General features: G+C 40.9%; 1 protein-coding gene across 1 annotated transcript in view; it reads left to right on the top strand.

Annotated features, from left to right (window-relative positions):
* The window catches only part of LOC126204307 (coiled-coil domain-containing protein 42), a 66,493-nt gene that overhangs the window by 2,383 nt on the left and 39,632 nt on the right, over positions 1-24,478 (top strand). The window contains exon 4 of the mRNA XM_049938693.1: positions 278-442. Coding sequence (XP_049794650.1) covers positions 278-442 — 165 coding nt within the window. The remainder of the gene's footprint in view (positions 1-277; positions 443-24,478) is intronic.

Raw genomic sequence — 24,478 nt, 5'->3', positions numbered from 1 at the left:
TTAGATAACTTTCTATGTTCTAAAGATTAGGTGGTGCAATAAACTGCATATAAAAAATGTATCATTATCAGGATTCCTGATATGTCAGCAGATGTAAAATATTCTAGAACTGCAAACAATAGTTTTCTGTGAAATATTATAGCTGAAATCCAATTTTACTAGTTTAGAGGAAAGTGTAATACAAAAAACTGAAGCAATTTTGAACAAATACTTTTTACTCCTTAACATAGTGGAAGAAAACCAAATAATGCAGCTAATGTCACCAGTTTTATTCCAGGAAAATGAAGAAAAAAGAAAAAGGTCAGAAAACAAAATTAAAACTGCTGAAAGTATTTCTCTTCAATATGAACAGGATATAAAGCACTTGGAAAACAAAATACAAAGACTACATGAAGTCGAGCGAGAACTGAAAGTACAAATTCAGAAACTGGAGTTTTATGAAGTACGTTATTGCTTTGTGTCACTATTCACTAAAAATTCAATTTTTTTTATTTCTGCTGTTCTAATATTTCTATACGACACAATTTGTTTTTCAGTGAAATTCTTTTCTCCATATTGATTTGTTTATGTTTTACATTCTTGGTACTTCTAAGTTTCTTTTGATCATTCAGCAAGAGTCTTTTGCATGAGCACTACAAGTACAGTAGATGCTTCTACATAAACATTCATGCACACTGCATAGATGTCTGACTAAAAAAGGATGTCTGTGCTGTCATCTTCTTCAATTTTACAGTGATTACAAGTGAACTCTTGGTTGTAAAACACTACTTACTAAATAGGAATGAAAACCTGCTTTTTTCCTACATTACTTTTTAGGCAGTCTTGAAGAGCATATCACTATACAAGATTCTGTTTTTCAAAACGCTTGTTGATGAAATGGTCAGAGTCTTCATTCACCAAGTCTAAGAGCTTATTTCAGCATATTACCTGAATTTCTTAGTGCAGAAAACCATTAGTTTGCCTTTCCTTTCTCCTACACAACTTATGTCAGATGGCCTGCCTGGTTCCCGTGCAGTCTAAGGCATGGCTTTCCGGGCAGGAAGGAGCGCCTGGTCCCTGATACGAATCCTCCCGCTAGAATCCGGTGAACCAGCCAGTCTGTGGATAGTTTTTAGGCGGTTTTCCATCTGCCTCGGCGAATATGGGTTGGTTCCCCTTATTCTGCCTCACTTACACTATCTCGGCGATTGCTGCGTAAACAAGTTCTCCACATATGCGTACACCACCATTACTCTACCACGCAAACATAGGGTTTACACTTGTCTGGTGTGAGACATTCCCTGGGGGGGGGGGTCCACCGGGGGCCGAACCGTGCAATAACACTGGGTTCGGTGTGGGGTGGCGGAGGTGTGAGTAGGACTGTGGTAGTCGTGAGGTTGTGGATCACTGTAGCTGCAGTGGGGACGGAACCTCTCCATCATTTCTAGGTCCCTGGTTAACATACAATACAATACAATACGTCAGATGTCTCAAGTCATATTATTCTCTTCATACTAATCTTCAAAGGTATACCCAGGCAAACATATAGCTCAGTTTTACATACAAAACATGTAAGTATAGTCAAAGAGTAGGTGATGAGTACACTATTTCTCCTAAGTAAATTATTACTTAAAGTCTTAATCAATGCAACCTTACAATAGTGTGTACTGAGATTCTCATGTATTTTTCGACAGTATTTCTCCTAAACACAATTTATTTGAATGATTATGCCCTCATGAATGGTGTTATCAACTTTGAACCATCAGCATAAGGACTCACACTAAAACTTACCTAACTAAAACTAAAAATTATGCACATAGATAGTTGATTCATTACAGGTATCGAGCATCTCGACGATTTTTTTTCTGTTGATGAGATTGATAATGACAAGATGTTGATCCCAGTAGTTCCAAAACTTTCGAGAATGTTTTGCTTTTCGGTTTGAAGCCGGATAACAAATGATACAAGAAATATTTGTTTCGTGTGATATAATTACAAATTAACAATTTTCTGATTTTTTTCATTTACTTGTAATGTGAAAGTTTACTTCTTGCCAAATATCTTGATTCTAGATCAACAGGAAGTACACTCTACGTTTCAATGAGCGAATTTGTGTTTATCAAAAACTGTGACATAAACGGCCATATCTTTTGACTGAACTGACTTAGAATCTTCCCGTTTTTACACTGCCAAGGGGTCTTAGTATTTGACATAGATTTCAACTTGATATATCGATCCATTCCTAAGAAAAGGGGTCTTAATGGATGGACGAACAGACAGACAGATAAGAAATAACCAATTCTTTTCGTTTGATATAATTATAAATTTTCGAATTTTTCCTTTACTTGTATGTGAATCCTTGCTTGTTGTCAAATTTCATGATTCTTGGACAGTGGGAAATACTCTATATAGGTTTTGATGAGTGAATTTTTGGGTACAGGAATCCGACAGTCTGGCACGTTCAGTAATCTGGCATCACTTCATACATACTGAATATTTTGGATGCATTTGGCGAAATTCTGTCACAGTCGATGGTGGTCAACAATTTCTAGTTGTGTAGTGCCAACAATTATTTCAGTCACTTGTCAGACAGCTTGTGTTGTGCACCAATTATCTACAGCAATTAAAAATGATGTTTTAAAATTTAATCACGATTAGTGCATTTCTGTATCACAATTGCAATAGCACTGTGTATTGTTGTTGGCATCTCTTAAAATGAAGTGAATGTGAAAATGTTACACTTACGATAAAAATAAAATTTGACGTCATTAATTGGACTGAGGAAGTTGAGAATAGAAACAAGGTCATGGGAGAATCTTAAGTTGATTTTTCAACAATTTATGTTATAAAAAAGTAAGAATGAACTTTAAAAGCTTGCCTCACAGACAGTTGCAGTAAAAGACATTGAAAAAGCCCAAAATAGATAAGTTGTATGACATTTTATGCAAGTGTTTCTGTGCCAAAATATCAGAAACTGAATATGTATTTTCTTACAGTTAGCTATACCAATTCAAAACTTGTCATGGAATTCGGAAGCTTATAGCTGGGGAGTTACGATAAGTAGTTCAAAATGCAACTCAAGAATATTAAGAAACTTTTTGAAATTTGGTTGAAAACCATAACTCAACTGCAAGTCAGATGTACAATGCTGATCAAATTTGCCTACTTTCGCGTTGTTTGCCTAATTCCACATTGGCAGGTAACTGTACAGCCCACCCTCCAGTCACTGAACTGAGCTCAGGGAATCTATTCCCCACTTATCTTCCAGCAAACGTTATTTCCCCGATTAAGCCGATGGAGGAGAGAGTAATTCAAAACTTAAAATGTTTTACGGAGCTTTTTTTCTTCAAGAGCTAATCTACTCAGACTGTTCAATGGTGGATTTTCAAAAAGAAATTTATATTAACGATACTATGTTTGGAACCATGTGGGATCGAATAAAGTTAAGTCTGCTACCCTTTGGAAGTCTTGGCGAAAACTCTGGCCAAATACCTATGAAGAAGAAACAGACTCCATTACTCCAATCGAAAATGATGCTGTTGTTAAACTGTTAGATGTTGTTCAAAATGAAATAAGTAATTTGTAGCGAGATGAAGTTTTGGACTGGACAGACATTGTCAATAAATAACCTGTAGCCAAAGAAATGTCAGATGAACTGATAGCAGGAAGTGTGACAGAAACCACAACAAGAACTTGAACCACCGGATATCGAATCTGATCAAGAAGAAGGAGTTGATGCAACAAACTCAACACATCAGCCTACAAGGAATGATTTATAAGATTTGCTGAATGCAGTAAATCGAACAATGCTGCAGAACTTATGAATTTGTGTATCATATGTGACGAGTTTTTGAAGAAAAATCGGATACAAAAACAAAAGGACATTAGGTCTTGTTTCTAGTGAATAAAATACAGAAATACTGTATGCTTGAAACACAAAACATACACAGTACTGTGCTACAGTATAATGCTCTACTGTTCTGAACTGAACATAAATCTTAAAGGGAGCGATGACGTCGCTATTTGGTCCCCTCCCCCAATTAAAACAACCAGAATCTTATAATACATTCCAGCATGTAAGCAATGAAGTTTTTTCATTTGTTCTCTAAAATGTTGTTTTATGCCGTGCTATACATTTTTTTATCACTTTAAGGGAAGAAGGGAATGTACGATAAACAATCAACAGCCGCTCACTCATTATTTTGCCTTGCATCCCACCCTCTAAACACTGCCATTTTTAGGTTACATCCGCAAGTCCAACAATTTCGGTAGTCGGGCATTGTAAAGGTCCTGTCATAAATGGCCATATCTTTTGATTGTATTGACTTACATAAGACGCTTACATGTATTACACTGTAAATGGACCAAAGACCTTTGTATAAATTTCAGTTTCATGCAACTCCTCGTTCCCGAGAAATTTATCGACAGCACGATCGAAGTGCAATGGCATTCCAAATTAGAGACTGACAAACTCATTCACCTTTGAGAATAGTTCAATGAAAGTCGTTTACATTTAGTCGTTTGTGTCCCTTTTTTCATCTAATAATGTGGAATGTATGGATTGTACACAGCCTGCAACCATGTCTACATGTAATGGAGCCCAAGGCTAATGACAGGGTTGGGGAGGTGGTAGGACTTAGAATCGCATTTATTTGGGTGATGTGAGTGAGCCAGTGTATACGAACCAGGTATAGAGGCAAGAGCATGCTGAATGGAAGTGTGGATTATGAAACATGTTTATGATGCAATGCAGACCACTGAACTATCTTTCACTTTCCAGAGAAGCTTGTAGTTGTAGCAAATGCAGCGCCATTGTGTTCATTTCATTTGCAGAAAATAATATATACTTATGTGGGCATTTCCAGTATGAAATAACTGGCATTAACCTAACATCTGTCAAAACAAAATTAATTCATTTACAATTTGAGGTGGTGTGTATCAACTATGCACGAAGTTCCATACTAGCTGTGTGGGAAGTGAAGATTTATTTGGAAAGATCATGACTTCTGACACAGGAACTGAGAAATTGCGTACTAAAATTAGAATCTTTGTATCAGTAACAGTGGCATATATATATATAGGGTGTTACAAAAAGGTACGGCCAAACTTTCAGGAAACATTCCTCACACACAAATAAAGAAAAGATGTTATGTGGACATGTGTCCGGAAACGCTTACTTTCCATGTTAGAGCTCATTTCAGTTTCGTCAGTATGTACTGTACTTCCTCGATTCACCGCCAGTTGGCCCAATTGAAGGAAGGTAATGTTGACTTCGGTGCTTGTGTTGATATGCGACTCATTGCTCTACAGTACTAGCATCAAGCACATCAGTACGTAGCATCAACAGGTTAGTGTTCATCACGAACGTGGTTTTGCAGTCAGTGCAATGTTTACAAATGTGGAGTTGGCAGATGCCCATTTGATGTATGGATTAGCACGGGGCAATAGCCGTGGCGCGATACGTTTGTATCGAGACAGATTCCCAGAACGAAGGTGTCCCGACAGGAAGACGTACGAAGCAATTGATCGGCGTCTTAGGGAGAACGGAACATTCCAGCCTATGACTCGCAACTGGGGAAGACCTAGAACGACGAGGACACCTGCAATGGACGAGGCAATGCTTCGTGCAGTTGACGATAACCCTAATGTCAGCGTCAGAGAAGTTGCTGCTGTACAAGGTAACGTTGACCACGTCACTGTATGGAGAGTGCTACGGGAGAACCAGTTGTTTCCGTACCATGTACAGCGTGCGCAGGCACCATCAGCAGCTGATTGGCCTCCACGGATACACTTCTGCGAATGGTTCATCCAACAATGTGTCAATCCTCATTTCAGTGCAAATGATCTCTTTACGGATGAGGCTTCATTCCAACGTGATCAAATTGTAAATTTTCACAGTCAACATGTGTGGGCTGACGAGAATCCGCACGCAATTGTGCAATCACGTCATCAACACAGATTTTCTGTGAACGTTTGGGCAGGCATTGTTGGTGATGTCTTAATTGGGCCCCATGTTCTTCCACCTACGCTCAATGGAGCACGTTATCATGATTTCATATGGGATACTCTACCTGTGCTGCTAGAACATGTGCCTTTACAAGTACGACACAACATGTGGTTCATGCACGATGGAGCTCCTGCACATTTCAGTCGAAGTGTTTATACGCTTCTGAACAACAGGTTCGGTGACCGATGGATGGGTAGAGGCAGACCAATTCCATGGCCTCCACGCTCTCCTGACCTCAACCCTCTTGACTTTCATTGATGGGGGCATTTGAAAGCTCTTGTCTACGCAACCCCGGTACCAAATGTAGAGACTCTTCATGCTCGTATTGTGGACGGCTGCGATACAATACGCCATTCTCCAGGGCTGCACCAGCGCATCAGGGATTCCATGCGATGGAGGGTGGATGCATGTATTCTCGCTAACGGAGGACATTTTGAACATTTCCTGTAGCAAAGTGTTTGAAGTCACGCTGGTACATTCTGTTGCTGTGTGTTTCCATTCCATGATTAATGTGATTTGAAGAGAAGTAATAAAATGAGCTCTAACATGGAAAGTAAGTGTTTCCAGACACATGTCCACATAACATATTTTCTTTCTTTGTGTGTGAGGAATGTTTCCTGAAAGTTTGGCCGTACCTTTTTGTAACACCCTGTATGTATATATATATATATATATATATATATATATATATATATATATATATATATATATACTGATGTATCATCAGAACTTCATATGTGAAAAGAAACAAGACTTATTTTTCAAAACCTTTGTAACATAGCACGTGTCATAATTTTGAAGATCCTTACAGCCAGTTATTGATCAGTCAATAGCTGAAGGGCAGACCAAGATTCTTATATGGAATCAGTCATCAGTATTTGAGAAAGAGAACTTGTAAGTGAGATTAGGCAATTACGAAAGAAAAAAAAAGACGAGATTGTAACGAATATGAAATTGAACAAGTTTGTAAATTACATATTCAGGTACTTAAATTTAAATTTTATACAGAAATATATTTGAACAGAAAAAAATGCACTACTAGTTCAATGCTAATAATTTTATGCATATTTCGATCGTTTTACTTGGTATGACAAAGGGCAGGAAAATTTTGTCCTTGGAACTCAAGGTGAATGACTTTTTAGTTTCTGTCACAACAGCATAAAATATGACCATTTTTAGAGGTGCGTGTGTTTTGATTGAAAACACCGAAAACGTTTTGTGAATGATCTCTTGTATTTACTTTGCAGGCAAGATATATGGCAGGATTATACTGAAACTTTTTTGGTTAACTGTGAACTCTCTTCTCAAAGAACCATCTCACTGAGCATCTTTCTGTGCTCTAGGGGGATCCACCTTGCAATTGTCAAAAGTCGTTTATATATTGAAAAAGTTTTTGTTCTGGGATGAAGTCATATGATGACCTCAAGAACAGACTGCACTCTGTTATATTTTATTTTCCTTCCCATTATGTATGGTGAAGCATAGCCCTGTACTGCCTCAGAAATCGAAGCACCATATTAAATTTCAGAATTCTTTCCTATCAAGTAGTTGATAGTGATATCCTGAGTGCGGCTTTACAAAAACTGAAAAATTATTTATGGTTCCTGTCCCTTGTTCTGTCGCCTTAATCCTCTGAGTCAAAATTAAAAACTGTACTGAATTATGAAGGGCAACTAACAGACAAAAATATGTAAGGAATCAAGTCCGAATCCATCAAATATTAAAAATTATGTTTCACAAGCTGCGACATAGTCGCATATAAAACAGTGACCCATATATATAATAAGTTTCCTTTAATTGACATCTATGGTCACAAACTTTTTGTTAACAGATTACCGGTTTCAATCTATAATGACCAACATCAGATCTGCAGCAAAAAATGGGAAAAACATAGATACACTCGTAGATTGTCTACAACTTAAAAAGAATAAATAGACCATAATGAAAAGTACTACTGACAAATATACGCATTTGTGCGCTTTAAGTATGAAGAGGCATACCTGTTTTATAAAAGCGAAGTCCTAATTTACTGCAGTCATAGTGACATCGTCAAATGGTAAATGCAGAATCAAATGGCTCTGAGCACTATGCGACTTAACTTCTGAGGTCATCAGTCACCTAGAACTTAGAACTAATTAAACCTAACTAACCTAAGGACATCACACACATCCATGCCCGAGGCAGGATTCGAACCTGCGACCGTAGCGGTCGCTCAGTTCCAGAATGTAGCGCCTAGAACCGCACGGCCAATCTGGCCGGCAAATGCAGAATCAGCACCAGCTTCGTCAAATATATATAATTAACATCATATGGACGAGTCATGTTGTCAGTAGGACTGCTGTTCAAAACAAGCTGCCATACAGTAGCCACAAAATGTTTGTGTTATAAGTTCACCAGATGCCACTAATTTCAGCGGCATCCACTAGTTTTCAATAATTAATTGAACAGTGAAAATAAAGGGGGACACAATAGATGAAGTCAGTAATGAGCTTATAACGTATAAAAGGCATTTTAGTAATAAAAAGCAATGAAATAGAACATGACAAAAGTAAGATTGTTAAAAAGAGGAAGAGTTAAGAGACAGTAGTTGACATATGCTTAGTGCCAATATTCTAAATAATGACATAAGTAATAAACGCCTTTGATAGTGCACAGGATAATTGTAGTGTCGGCAGACTTGCCAACACTACGTACACTAATTGAAAGAGGCGGTCAAGATTCACGCGCTAACTCACGAAGGATGGAGTGAGGTCTGAAACAGGATACGTAATGAATGTTATAAAGAAAAGTACGTAGCTCCTTGAATACTTAACTTTTAATCCCTCATTGTATACATCGTTCTTGATGAGCCATCTGGAGATTGTGGCGATACAAGTGAGACTCTTTAGATACATGCAATGTTACAAATGGCGCCTTGCTAGGTCGTAGCCATGTACTCAGCTGAAGGCTATTCTAACTGTCTCTCGGCAAATGAGAGAAAGGCTTCGTCAGTGTAGTCGCTAGCAACGTCGTCGTACAACTGGGGCGAGTGCTAGTACGTCTCTCTAGACCTGCCTTGTGGTGGCGCTCGGTCTGCGATCCTGACAGTGGCGACACGCGGGTCCGACATGTACTAATGGACCGCGGCCGATTTAAGCTACCACCTAGCAAGTGTGGTGTCTGGCGGTGACACCACAATAATATTAAAAACCATAAAACAAATCGCTAAAGAAGCCACAATGAAAGATAACATAGTGCTGCACGTAATCAGTGCCCTCTGTTATCGCTAACGCCAGAATTACGCATAGGTGCGAAGTGGTTGGAGAAATGTGACCGCCAGTACCCTGCGGCACTCCGTTGCAAGAAAAGAATGATAAAATTCCGTAAAAGTGCATGACCCACATTATCTAGTTAATGCAGAAAATTAAAAATTATGAATAATTGGTCTGAACAGTTAATTTCCAAAAAAAGTGAGAGTATCTTTAAAAAGGTTTGATTTAAGTGCCAAGCCTTAAGACAGATTCTTTCCTATGACAGGAAATGGAGATGTCATCAGAGTCCTATATATAGTTACTAAATTGAAAGTTGTAAAAATCCTGATGAGACAGGCATCAAGCGGATGGAACACTGTGATAAATAGATTAAAAAAAAAGAGGAACAGAAGGTATGTATACCTCAGGTTGTGTCTGAGTATCTTCATAAGGTTCCAGGGGGAAGAAAAGAGATTTCATCCAAGAAAACTTTTTGAGAATATTTGACTTTCTCATCGTATTTGCCTCACACATAAACGGAAAATTTATAGGTTGTGTTATGAAAGTTAACGTGACAATATGATATTTAATAATTAAACTGAAAGTAAAAAAGTATTTCGTTATAAATCTATTTCTTATCAATATTTTTTGAATTAAAAAGTAAATCGATTTTATACCATTCTACGATTTTTCACATGGATAGTCTCCTCTTGCCCTTTTCCCACGGAGCCTAAATCACAACTCTTTTTTTTGTGCAATGAAGCGAAACTGACTGTAGCACAAGGAAACAGCCCAACTTGAAAAATAAGAGCTTCCCTACATGTCACGTTTTATTTTTGGGTGAAATGCGAAAATCGCAAGTTTTATATAAACTTTCTGCCACTAAAATTCAAACAGATGAAATCTAAAAACTCTACAAATAAAGAAAAACCTACTTTGAGATATGTATGTATGTATGATATAGAACTTTATTTTTATGTAAATTACTGTATATAATTATAAAAGAATTATTAATTACTGGTCATGGACGCTGAATACAGCACACACAGAACCAGAAACCGTGATTTCGAGAACAGTTTGAAATAAAACGAGAAAAGATGAGCACAGTGAAAAAAAAATGATTGCATCTCGGTACTGAACTAGACCTGGTAAAACTAGAACCAGGAAAAAGAACGAGACTGAGGTGGAAATGAGGAATGGAGTAACTAGATGATGGAACAAGGCTGGCTGCAGTGAAAGGTGGACCAGCATTCTGAGAACTGGACTGGCCATAACCAAAGGGAATGTTGAACAGTCGTTGCGGGAACGAGACCAGCCACAACTGAAGTGAATGACTGCTTCTTAGAGGTCGTTCCTCAGTCCTTCTGTTGACTTTAGTGAGATGTTTCTTAGGAGCCATCCGTTCCTGAATGACTCATCTCTATTCCAAATGCCTGGAAAATGAAACATGACAGTCAAATCAACTAGTTTATCATTTTTTCCAATTTACAGTGGTCAATACTGATTTGTTCCTGAAATATATATCGATTACAAACAGTTGGTTCTAATGTGGCTCAAAATACTTTAATTTTGAAGAGTCACATCAAGCTTCCATGGTTCACTGTTTTCTTTACATTGTAAATAAAAATGAGCCCAGTAATTCTGCTGAAACAAAATTTATATTTTGTTGGGATGTTGTAACTGAATGTTACTTTCACTTTATCTCAACACCCATAGTAGCAGAAAGTGTATTTCTGCTATAGTTCCAATTAAGGTAGCAGTATCCAAGCAAATAAATTTATGTATACACTTGCTTGACAGTGCAGTAATGGAATAGAAATGCAAACATAATAAGAAATAATCAGTACCATTTATTAATAGTGGAGATAAACAGTTTCACTTAACTTTGGTAGCAGACTGATGTGTGATACTTGATGTATTATAACTAATACAATGAAATGTAAATGAATATGCTGTGCTTTTGGCAGTATATGATTTAGTCACTAAGACAGAAAATATTATAGTGGAACCTCGCAAAGCGAGAATAATTCATTCCGAAATCTTATTTGTAGTGCGAAACAATCATTAAGTGAAATAATTTATCCCATACAAAATAATGTAAAAAACGATAATTTGTGCCATGAAGAAAATGTACTAAAAGGTCTAGGTTATTCATGGCATTTATTCAAAGAAAATTATATATACAGTACTAAGTACTTTATTATTCATTGCCAACACCTCAGAACTTGGTAAAAATGCGACACAGCATTATTGTCAAATAAATTTTTAGCATGGGTAGCCACTGCTTTATTGGGGTGATGATTTTCAATGTACAATGCAAAAAATTCCCATGCTTTCAGCATTTTTCTTATTGCGCCAAAAGATCGCTGCTATCCTGTTACCGCCTCCTCCTTCTCCTCTGAAGAACTCCTCTCCACAACTTCCTGCTGTGAAATACACTGCAATTCCGTAAACTCTTCGGTGGTCATTTCTTGGTTGTGATCTTCCCCATAGGCTGGTGTAACGGACTGGTGCTCGGAGGTAGAAATTGGTCTTGATGAATTGAAATTCTTGAAGGAGGTGGTCTTGTAGGCCTGGAGAATGGACAGGAGTGTTGTCCGTAACATGCTAGACATGGAGTAGTAGATTCATCTCAAGCAAATATTTCTTTCACCGAAGGACCAAACACTTCATTGATCCAATCACAAGAAACATCACGTGTCACCCAATCCTTGCTGTTGGACCTCCAAATCACATTTAACTTGCCCTTTTGGACTTTGCACTTCTTGAAGGCTCGGTGAGTTTCTGAATGGTAAACAAACAGCGGTTTACTTTTCCAATTGCCACTTGCACTGACACAGAATAGCAATGTGAGACTGTCTTTCATTTGCTTGTGAATGGGCAATGCATCCTCCTCTGCTGTTATAACGATACGCTTCAGCATCTTTTCCAAAATAGACCCGTCTCGTCACAATTAAAAACCAGTTGCGGCAGATAACCCTCAGAATCTACGAGTATCTTGGAGTTGCTGATGAAGTTCTCTGCTGTCTTTGTGCCAGAACTGGCTGCCTCGCAGAACAACCCACGGTTCCCCTTAAACATTTCTTCGGCTGATTCAGGCATCTTCTTAACCAGGTCGGCGAAAATCATTCTCGACTCCTCACAAATGATGTTCTCGTTAATAGTGTCGCCTTGCAACTGCTTTTCATTTGTTCATACAATGAACAACCTTTCGATATCGTCCACTGTTTCGGTACTCTTATCATTCCCTTTGAAGATCTATCTCTTTAACCTTATCCTTGTTCTTGAGTATAGTGCAAATAGTTGATGTAGACCGATTGTACGAGTGTAAGTCAATTATTATCCGCAAAGTAGTTATAAAATTTTATTGTAATCAAATAGAAAACATAAGAGAACATAATTTTTCGACATAGTCTCCTTGTCTTTCAACACACTTGGTTCATCGTTGTACGAGCTTTCTGGTGCCCTCATAAAAGAAGGTTCTCGGTTGAGCAGCGCGCCAGGAATGCACCGCTTCTTTCACTGCTTCGTCTGAGGCAAATCGACGGCCCCTTAATGCTTGTTTGAGTGGACCAAACGAGTGATAGAACGGACAAGATCGGGACTATATGGAGGATGATCCAGTACTTCAAATTTGAATTTCTGGAGCGTTTCAGCAGTGTGGGCAGCAGTATGCGGACGGGCATTGTCGTGCAGCAACACAACTTTTGACAGCAATCCTCGGCGTTTGCTTCGAATTGCAGGCTTTAGCCTGGCAGTTAGCATCTCATTGTAATGTACACTGTTTATTGTCATGCCCCTTTCCACATAATGTTCCAGTACTGACCTTGTGCTTCCCCGCCGGCCGAAGTGGCCGCGCGGTTCTGGCGCTGCAGTCTGGAACCGCGAGACCGCTACGGTCGCAGGTTCGAATCCTGCCTCGGGCATGGATGTGTGTGATGTCCTTAGGTTAGTTAGGTTTAACTAGTTCTAAGTTCTAGGGGACTAATGACCTCCGCAGTTGAGTCCCATAGTGCTCAGAGCCATTTGAACCATTTTTGTGCTTCCCAAAAAACCGTAAGCATCAGTTTTCCTGTGGACGGTTGGGTCTTGAACTTTTTCTTGCACGGCGAATTTGGATGTTTCCATTCCATACTCTGCCGTTTACTCTCTGGTTCGTAATGATGGGTCCATATTTCGTCACCAGCAATGATTCTGTCTAAGAAGTTGTCCCCTTCGTTACCATAGCGATCCAAATGTTTTTTGTAGATGTCCAAGCGCGTTTGTTTATGCAACTGTGTGAGTTGTTTTTGGCCCCACCTTGCACAAACTTTATGAAACCCAAGTCTGTTGTGGATGATTTCGTAGGCAGATCGTGACTAATTTGCAGACGATGTGCCACTTCGTCAATGGTTTATTGTCTGTCTAAGAGAACCATTTCACGTGAACGCTCAATGGTTTCTTAATTTGTGGCGGGAAACGGTCGTCCGGCTCCTTCATCGTGCATAACACTTGTGCGACCATTTCGGAATTTTTCTATCCATTTGTAGACACTCCGTTGTGGCAAGACACTGTTCCCGCACTGTACCGAAAGTCTTCGATGAATTTCGGACCCTGATACGCCTTCCGACCACAAAAAACGGATCACGGAACGTTGCTCTTCTTTGGTGCAAATAGACAGCGGAGCAGCCATGCTAACAGCACGGCAGCGATAGCAAAACTAACCTAGCAGCTTGAAAATTACAAAGATATAACAACAAATAAATAAAGCATGCGTCATCAACGTAAAATGACAGTACTACCAAAATAACAAAAATATAGCTAAATTGCGGACAATAATTAACTTACCCTCGTATGTGCTTGCTAAACAGCAACGCTCACACCATGGTCGCGTTTTGAATGATTTTACGTTTCATTTCTATTGTCATTTTCTTTCTCTTATGGCGGTCTTCTTGCAGTTTTATCATTGGGGACATTTATACGAAGGTTATTAAAATTTGCACACAAAAAACACTGTGTGAACACAAGTTAAAAAAAAATGTGTGATCACAAGCTGCGCTAAGATGGTACAGAAAGAGCGCTAAATCCAGACTGTAGTACGTACTAAAGAGACGGTTCAATGCCGTTGCCGACAATGAAACGTGTTAATATTGTTTAACGGTTCTTCCGTCGCGTACGAACGGCTGGTGACGTCACGCTAAATGATCGTCACTCATGCGAAACATCGCTTAATAAGCGAGTCATTTTTTTTACAAGCTGTTTTGAACGTCATGCGAATTGCTCGTTATAGAAGGTGCTCGTTAAGCGAGGTTCCACTGTGTATAGGCGTTTGTAGTTACTTGTACCCGTTGTTCTGTAAATAGTGACTACTATATCGAAACTGAAGTCTCCTCAATGGTGCTGCTGGAACTCGTGGAACTGCAGCAACTGTAGGCAATGCAGGAACTGCACGAGTGTCTGTGGCATGTCATCTTTAGTTTCTGTTGTCAGAAGGATTTCCATCCACGTACTAGGAGGAAACAAAATAGTCCACGGCTGACACCGCTCCCTTCGGTGGAAGGCTACACCACTGGCGGAGAAATATGACGCGCTGGTGGATGTAGGGCGCCATCTGTAAGCGGCTGCTCGGAAATGAGAAGGCGCCTGGTGTGTGGTTGCGGTTGTGTAATGGCGGCGTCTCGTTGTGTTGCTGTGTACCTCTTGAGCCAAGTAAACAGAATCCCTCCCGTGGGGGGAACACTGATTAAGCAAGCTGGCTTCATTAGCGTCCTGCTTCCTTGCTTGCCGACTTGCATATTTGGTGGGTGCTCACATGTTGCCCTCGCTTGCATTTACCTGTGACACTGTGGAAAACCCATTAAAAACCATGGTGAGGGGATGTCCCATCCATAACACGGATTCCTACACCTTCTACCCCTCCGCCGGTGTGCCCCAAGGTTCCGTCCTCTCCCCTCTTCTATACCTTCTGTACAGGGCGGATATGCCGCCGCCTTCACCCCCGTCCACCTTCTCCAATACGCCGATGACACCGCCTTCCTTGCCCTCGCCCCCACCCTGCAACGATCCCAACACCTTCTCCAATCCCATCTTGTCCGGTTCACCGCTTGGTGTAACCAGTGGTTGCTCAAGATCAATCCTTCCAAGACCCAGGCGACCATTGTAGTCAAAACCATCCCTTCCTTCCGTCTCCTCGACTTCTATATCGCCATTTATGGCTATCCTATCACCCTCACTCCGACCCTCAATCTTAGCGTCGCCCTTGACCGTCGCCTCTCCTGAACCCCCCATCTCCTGACTATCCAAGTCAAGGCACACTCCCGACTCCATCTCCTCTAGCTCCTTTGTGGTTGCAAATGGGGTCTGGACCCCTGCACCATCCTCCACACCTATAAATCCCTCATCCGCTCTATCATCTGCTACGCTCAACCCACTTGGCTCTCCACCCCTCCTACCTTTCACAAATCCCTTCAAATCCTAGAACGCCATGCGCTCTGCCTCGCCTATCGCATCCACCTTCCATCCCCCATGCGGATCCTATATGCCCTCATCCCGTTCCTGCACCTAGTCCTTTTCCTCGAATGGATACGGATTCTCTACACCTCCTGCAAACTTGATCCCCCTCACCCACTTGTCTCTCCCATCCTCTCCCACCTGCACCTGTATTCCCAAGTCCTGCCTGCTCTCCATCTCTCCCTCGCCCAAGGTGGCTTCCACCAACTCCCTCTCCCTGATGATGCCCTCCTCCCCTCCATCTACCCCTCCTACCAACTTTGAAAATCCCCATCAACTCCCAGTGTTCTTTTTCCCAAGGGCACCCTCTCTCCCTTCTCTCCCTCCTCCCTTCCTCCCTCCCTCCTCTACCCCGGGCCTCCCCTACCCTCCCTGCCTTCTTTCCTCCCCATCCCATCTCCTCTGCCACTGGCATCTACACCCTCCCATCTCCCTCCTCCCCCACCTTTTCCCCTTTTTGGCAGGTCCCCCGACTCGTACACGTATAGTGAACTTTCGCGTGCTGGAGATCATCGCCTAGTGTTTGTGTGTGCTGTCGTGTTCGTGTTCCAGTGTTTCATCCTTTGTGCTCCATAGTTCGCGTGTGTCATCTCTCTGTTCGTGTCCACGTTTCTGAACGTTTTTATTTTGGACACTGCGCCCGTGAACGGCTCCGTGTGTTTTAATTTTGTGTGTCTACGTTTGTATATCCACCATGTCTGTTCTGCAATCGTCTCCTTTTGTATCATAAGTCATACAAGTGGCCAAAGAGCGGCGTAGTATGCCGCTGCTGGCCTACCTGTATCAGGTGTGAAAATAACAATAAAAAATGACCTGTCAAGCATTTCCCATTCTGACGTTCATAGGATGGTCTGATATGTGAGATGCATTGTCTACTGCATCGGTTTATTGCTGCCTGGCTGCAGCTGGGCCCCACTGCTTGTGGTGCTGGTGCGAGCGACTGCTGGCTGCATTGGAAGATCTCCAAGATGGCGATTCGCGTACAGGTCTTCTCATTCTGTAAAAGAAAACAGCCTAGATTTCTGCTTATATGAGTGTCAGTGCAGCGTGGACTGATTTGATTTTTGTGGCACACTCCGACTCCATGTGAACGTTTAACTTCGAACACAATATTACCAAGCTGCTCTAGAACTGTTCCTGGTACCTATGTCTTTTTCCCATACTTGTACTCTGTAATGGGTACCGGATCATTCAGTTAAAAAAATGTTTTGACTGTTGTTGACGCTTGGCTTGTGGATGCACAAGTGGCTTTAAAACTGATATTACTATGGGACCCTATTTTCCATGTGGTTTCTCAGTTGGAGATTGTCCATCGTGTGGAGTGGCTCTATACCGAGAGAGGAAGATCAATAGTGCATTGCATTTGTTGTACTGTTGAACAAGGATCGTGGTGTGTGACAGGAAAGTTCGGTGAGTCTGTTGGCCTCAGGATGAAACGGTGCTGACTTGAAGTGTGAAACGCTATGGGTTTCATAATTGTGCCCCATTGTTAATGACAATAGATATTGGCAATTCTCCAACAACAAAAAAAGTGTGAGAAATCTTACGGGACTTAACTGCTAAGGTCATCAGTTCCTAAGCTTACACACTACTTAACCTAAATTATCCTAAGGACAAACACACAGAGCCATGCCCGAGGGAGGACTAGAACATCCGCCGGGACCAGCCGCACAGTCCATGACTGTAGCGCCTTAGACCGCTCGGCTAATCCCGCGCGGCAATTCTCCAACAGAGAAGACCTATGACAAAGCCTCAGGAGTCTTTGTGGAAGATACCAATGCCTTCTGTATCACAAACGGAAATGTGTATAAAGCATTGATGACGATGAGCCATTGCCTTCGAGAAATGGTTCTGTAAAATGAGTATGCAGATGCGACCGGGGTTCTGATGCCTGTGGTCACAGAAAATATTTCCAAGGCAGAACTGTTTGGTATTTTTGATATAAATGACACTTAGCCAACATTTTTCCAATAGCAATGTTATCTTGCTATACATTTGGTACGAATTATGCCCCAGTGGCATGGATGTAGGATCTACAGTATCTTAGATTTAAGCACTGCAGTAGTAACCATTCATGTCTTGCCTGCTTCTGAATGTACCAGAATCACACCTTTGAATACTGTAAGTGCATGCCTCATTGTACAATAAGATGAAATCTCTGGCTGATTAAGTAATTTCTTATCATTAGGTCACTCCGTTTGAATATGCTGTTTGATATTACATAAAACAGGATCTTTAGGCACAAGTTTGGCAATTAAACTGGAGTTTACTGGGAAATTTTCTGCAGCGTCGTGACTACTGATATCTACTGAAAAACAGACATCAGCTGGCGAGTCGAACTTCTGTCTTGCCATGTTGGCGGACTTGAAAGCAAATGTGCATTTGTGTTTTGAGGTGTGAACCTGACTACGATTTCAGAGCCATAATTAGACAGAAGTAGAGCCCAGCGCTGCAGACATTGAGCTGTTCATGGGGGACAGTACAGTGTGAGTCAAAAATGACTTTACAACTTCGAAGTGACAGAGAAATTTGTTGGCATAACTTACAGAATTGGTAGATGTGTCGTTTTGTAGCAAATATCCTCAAGTTCCACATAAAAGTGTCAAGTGTCATTTTGGTTCCATGTGACTTGTATTTGCGATATGGTGAACATCCCACTGGTAATAAATATCTTCCCACACTCGTTGCAGCAAATCTGGCGTAACTTGTGCAGTGGCAGCGTAGATTCGATTTTTCAAGTCGGCTAAATTGTTTGGTAGGGGAGGAAAATACACATGGGATTTAGTGAAATCCCAGAGAAGAAGTCTGGGGAGCGAGGTGGCCATTCATGGACGATTCGCCAACATGGAAAGCGATTATCAAGGAAACCTTGCAGAGCAGGAGGAGCACAAGGCGAAGGAAAAGGTGGAGGAGATGCAGATTAGCGTTTAGCGTCATATCGACAATGGGGTCCTTAGAGATGGAGCACAAGCTCGGATTAGGGAATGGTGGAAAAAAGAAGCGGCTGATCCCTTTCGAAGGAAGCATTTGCCTTAAGCGGTTTAGGGAAATCATGGGAAACCTAAATCACGGTGGCTGGACTTCGGTTTGAATTTTCATCCTCCGACCGTGAGTCCAGTGTGCTAGCCACTGCACTACGTCACTTGGTAGGAAACCTCAAGCTTCCCTGAGCAAATGAGGTGATGCACCATCTTGCTGGAAGTAAACCATTCCGTCTTGGTCATCTTCATCGATCTATGCCAAACAGTTATTGCAGAGTTCGTTTCATAAAACCCCCACGCAGCGAGCACGCTCCACACCAGTGAAAGTAGTCATTTTAGCTGTGCACTACACAGGCTCCCCGGGTGGCGGAATGAGGTACATGACGCACTATGTGATTCAGACTTGAAGTTGTTTGCTACAAAGTGACACATCCACCGATTCTGTAAGTTATCTTAATAAATTTTAAAAGTTGTGAAGTCCTTTTTGGCTCACCCGGAATTATATGGCTCAAAGCTAACCAGAAAGGTTGGAGGTCTGTGAGGCCGAATAATTTATATCCGTAAATATAACAATGGAATTTCTTGGCTGCAAATATAACTGCGAGAGCCTCTTTCTTGATCCGACTGTAATATTTTTGTGCCACTGTCAGAATTTTGAAGCATACAGAACTTATCATTCAAAACCCTGATGTGATTGGGACATAATGTTACCTGTGCCATAGTTGAAGCATCCACAGAAATTGTGGGCATCTTGTACGGATCATAACTATGACAGAAGACATCTAGCATCAAGAAAACATTGTTTTAACTTGTTAAATGCCCTTTGGGATACACTACTTCAATTCCGTTTGGTGCATTTGCAAACAACTCGTGCAGTGGTTCACCGATAGAAGCTACATGAGGGAGAAACTTCCTTTAAAAACGTATTTGCCCTAATATGGCATATAACTGCTTGCAATCCGTGAGAGCTGGAAGGTTTTTAAAGGCACCAATATGTTGCAGTGTCGGTTTGACGCCATACTGACAAGGGAACCTCCTCATCGCACCCCCCTCAGATTTGGGTATAAGTTGGCACAGTGGATAGGCCCTGAAAAACTGAACACAGATCAATCGAGAAAAAAAGGAAGTAGTTATGCGGAACTATGAAAAAAAATAAGCAAAATATACAAACTGAGCAGTCCATGTGCAAGATAGGCAACATCAAGGTTAGTGTGAGCTCAGGAGCGCGGTGGTCCCGTTGTTAGCGTGAGCAGCTACGGTACAAGAGGTCCTTGGTTCAAGTCTTCCCTCGAGAGAAAAGTATAGTTTATTTAATTTAATTTATGATTATCACATCCACAAGAAAACCTAAATCGGGCAAGGTAGAAGAATCTCTTTACCCATTCGCCAAGTGTTCAAGTTAGGTGGGTCGACAACATATTCCTGTCATGTGACGCATATGCCGTCAACAGTGTCGCATAGAATATATCAGACGTGTTTTCCTGTGCAGGAATCGGTTGACCTATGACCTTGCGATCAAATGTTTTTGGTTTCCCTTGGAGAGGCACGTCCTTTCGTCTACTAATCGCACGGTTTTGCGGTGCGGTCGCAAAACACAGACAGTTAACTTATTACAGTGAACAGAGACGTCAATGAACGAACGGACAGATCATAACTTTGCGAAAATAAACTTTTCACTCGAGGGAAGACTTGAACCAAGGACCTCTCGTTCCACAACTGCTCACGCTAACCACACGACCACGGCGCTCGTGAGCCTACAGTATCCTTGATGTTGCCTATGTTGCGCATGGACTATTCAGTTTGAATATTTTGTTTATTTTTTTCATAGTTCCATACAACTTCTTCCTGTTTTCTCAATTTATCTGTGTTCAGTTTTTCAAGGCCTATCCACTGTGCCAACTTATAACTAAATCTGAGGGGGGTGCGATGGGGAGGTTCCCTTGTGAGTTTAGACAAATACTGTCAGAAAATACTTCCTAGTACTTAAATTTCTATTATATTTTAACATATTTCTCTTGTTCAGAAAAAAAATTCTTGCTATTGCAAGTCTGAATTGTATAAAAAAATTATCTTCTCAACTTGAGCTATGTTCAGTTATCAAAACTGCAACTTTAGTGCCTCATTTTTTTAATCGAATTCCCACAGCATCACATAATTTGAGTACATTTCATTACGTTTTACTTTGGTTGGCGTTCGTCTCATAACTTATCTTCAAGACACTATTTATTCAGCCCAAACTCTCTGCCAAGCCCTTTGCCGCCTCTGACAGTACTACAGTACAATGTCATTGGCAAACCTTCATATTTTTATTTATTTTTCTTGAAATTTAATTATCTTACCAAATATCACCTTGATTTCGCTTACTGCTTGATCACTGTACCGTTTGAATAAAATGAATGTCGTGTGACTAGAGGCTCCCGTCGGGTAGATCTTTCACCGGGTGCAAGTCTTGCGATTTGACGTCACTTCGGTGACTTGCCGGTCGATGGGGATGAAATGATGATAATTAGGACAACACAACACCCAGTCCCTGAGTGGAGAAAATCTCCGACCCAGCCGGGAATCTAACACGGGCCCTTAGGATTGACATTATGTCGCACTGACCACTCAGCTACCGGGGGCGGACACCGTTTAAATAACATGGGGTATGATGCAACCCCGTACCATTCTGTATACAACTACTGCACTTTAACATTCTTCATCTCTCATAACTGCAGTACGTTTTCTGGGCAATTTGGAAATAAACTTTCATTCCTGTATTTTATCCCTGCCGCCTTCAGAATTTCAAAGAGTGTATTCCAGCCAACACAGTCAAAAGCTTTCTCTAAATACACAAATGCTATAAATGAAGCTTTACCTTTTTCTAATCTACCTTCCTACGAAATCACAATCGGCTGGTGCGTTATATTAAACGATGATGCCGCCTATCTCCGCTTCAAAAAACTTACGATTTTTTGGCATTAAGGAAGCGGGTAATGACAGGTTTGATTGAGAACAGTCATTAACAAATCACAGGCTGTACAGTTTATTATCGAAGTCATTATTCCTTTCAAACATTTTAAATACATTCAGCTTTAACAATCTCCTGCACGCCACAATACAGCATTAATGCCTTCATACTCAAACTTTACGAACATCAGAATGCTGCACAGATACTTATACCGAAAACGCGTTTAGGAAGCAAGTCGGGTCTATGTCACCTCACAACACGTACCTCTGGTCTGCAACGCCTAGCGCGCCCTTAAGGCAACAACAATCACTATATCAGAACAAGCTGTCAGTTGGCAACGATTAGTCAGAAATGCTGGACTCGGCTAACTCGGCAGTAGCTGCAGTAATACGAGTATAATACATAATCTGCCATGAATGAAACCGCTAAACTTACGATGAATATATCGACGAAGGAGGATACAGGATTCTCATGCGTCCAAAGGCCTCAAAAAAAAAAAAAAAAAAAAAAATCGCCTGGAAAGTTATCGTGGTGTAAAGTTTCGTTGTGAAATTAATCATTAAAGAAATGCCGCAATAGATGGGAAAGAAACAATAGTTAAATATTTCCAAGTGGTAAATTAACAGGCACCTGAATTATATCCACTAATAGCTGTCACCACATGAAGGCGTAGCTGCAAAGAGTAAGTTGTTGTTGTTGTGGTCTTCAGTCCTGAGACTGGTTTGATGCAGCTCTCCATGCTACTCTATCCTGTGCAAGCTTCTTCATCTCCCAGTACCTACTGCAACCTACATCCTTCTGAATCTGCTTAGTGTATTCATCTCTTGGTCTCCCTCTACGATTTTTACCCTCCACGCTGCCCTCCAATGCTAAATTTGTGATCCCTTGATGCCTCAAAACATGTCCTACCAACCGATCCCTTCTTCTAGTCAAGTTGTGCCACAAACTTCTCTTCTCCCCAATCCTATTCAACACCTCCTCATTAGTTATGTGATCTACCCATCTAATCTTCAGCATTCTTCTGTAGCACCATATTTCGAAAGCTTCTATTCTCTTCTTGTCCAAACTAGTTATCGTCCATGTTTCACTTCCATACATGGCTACACTCCATACAAATACTTTCAGAAACGACTTCCTGACACTTAAGTCTATACTCGATGTTAACAAATTTCTCTTCTTCAGAAACGATTTCCTTGCCATTGCCAGTCTACATTTTATATCCTCTCTACTTCGACCATCATCAGTTATTTTACTCCCTAAATAGCAAAACTCCTTTACTACTTTAAGTGTCTCATTTCCTAATCTAATTCCCTCAGCATCACCCGATTTAATTTGACTACATTCCATTATCCTCGTTTTGCTTTTGTCGATGTTCATCTTATATCCTCCTTTCAAGACACTGTCCATTCCGTTCAACTGTTCTTCCAAGTCCTTTGCTGTGTCTGACAGAATTACAATGTCATCGGCGAACCTCAAAGTTTTTACTTCTTCTCCATGAATTTTAATACCTACTCCGACTTTTTCTTTTGCTTCCTTTACTGCTTGCTCAATATACAGATTGAATAACATCGGGAAGAGGCTACAACCCTGTCTCACTCCTTTCCCAACCACTGCTTCCCTTTCATGCCCCTTGACTCTTATAACTGCCATCTGGTTTCTGTACAAATTGTAAATAGCCTTTCGCTCCCTGTATTTTACCCGTACCACCTTCAGAATTTGAAAGAGAGTATTCCAGTTAACATTGTCAAAAGCTTTCTCTAAGTCTACAAATGCTAGAAACGTAGGTTTGCCTTTCCTTAACCTTTCTTCTAAGATAAGTCGTAAGGTTAGTATTGCCTCACGTGTTCCAACATTTCTACGGAATCCAAACTGATCTTCCCCGAGGTCCGCTTCTACCAGTTTTTCCATTCGTCTGTAAAGAATTCGCGTTAGTATTTTGCAGCTGTGATTTATTAAACTGATAGTTCGGTAATTTTCACATCTGTCAACACCTGCTTTCTTTGGGATTGGAATTATTATATTCTTCTTGAAGTCTGAGGGTATTTCGCCTGTCTCATACATCTTGCTCACCAGATGGTAGAGTTTTGTCATGACTGGCTCTCCCAAGGCCATCAGTAGTTCTAATGGAATGTTGTCTACTCCCGGGGCCTTGTTTCGACTCAGGTCTTTCAGTGCTCTGTCAAACTCTTCACGCAGTATCTTATCTCCCATTTCGTCTTCATCTACATCCTCTTCCATTTCCATAATATTGTCCTCAAGCACATCGCCCTTGTATAAACCCTCTATATATTCCTTCCACCTTTCTGCCTTCCCTTCTTTGCTTAGAACTGGGTTTCCATCTGAGTTCTTGATTTTCATACAAGTGGTTCTCTTTTCTCCAAAGGTCTCTTTAATTTTCCTGTAGGCAGTATCTATCTTACCCCTAGTGAGACAAGCCTCTATATCCTTACATTTGTCCTCTAGCCATCCCTGCTAAGCCATTTTGCACTTCCTGTCGATCTCATTTTTGAGAAGTTTGTATTCCTTTTTGCTTGCTTCATTTACTGCATTTTTATATTTTCTCCTTTCATCAATTAAATTAAATATTTCTTATGTTACCCAAGGATTTCTATTAGCCCTCGTCTTTTTACCTACTTGATCCTCTGCTGCCTTCACTACTTCATCCCTCAGAGCTACACATTCTTCTTCTACTGTATTTCTTTCCCCCATTCCTGTCAATTGTTCCCTTATGCTCTCCCTGAAACTCTCTACAACCTCTGGTTCTTTCAGTTTATCCAGGTCCTAACTCCTTAAATTCCCACCTTTTTGCAGTTCCTTCAGTTTCAATCTGCAGTTCATAACC

This window comes from Schistocerca nitens, chromosome 9 (assembly GCF_023898315.1).
Source record: "Schistocerca nitens isolate TAMUIC-IGC-003100 chromosome 9, iqSchNite1.1, whole genome shotgun sequence".
Classification (NCBI taxonomy): domain Eukaryota; kingdom Metazoa; phylum Arthropoda; class Insecta; order Orthoptera; family Acrididae; genus Schistocerca; species Schistocerca nitens.
The sequence above is the reverse complement of the archived record's forward strand: the minus strand, read 5'-3'. Positions and strand labels throughout refer to the sequence as shown.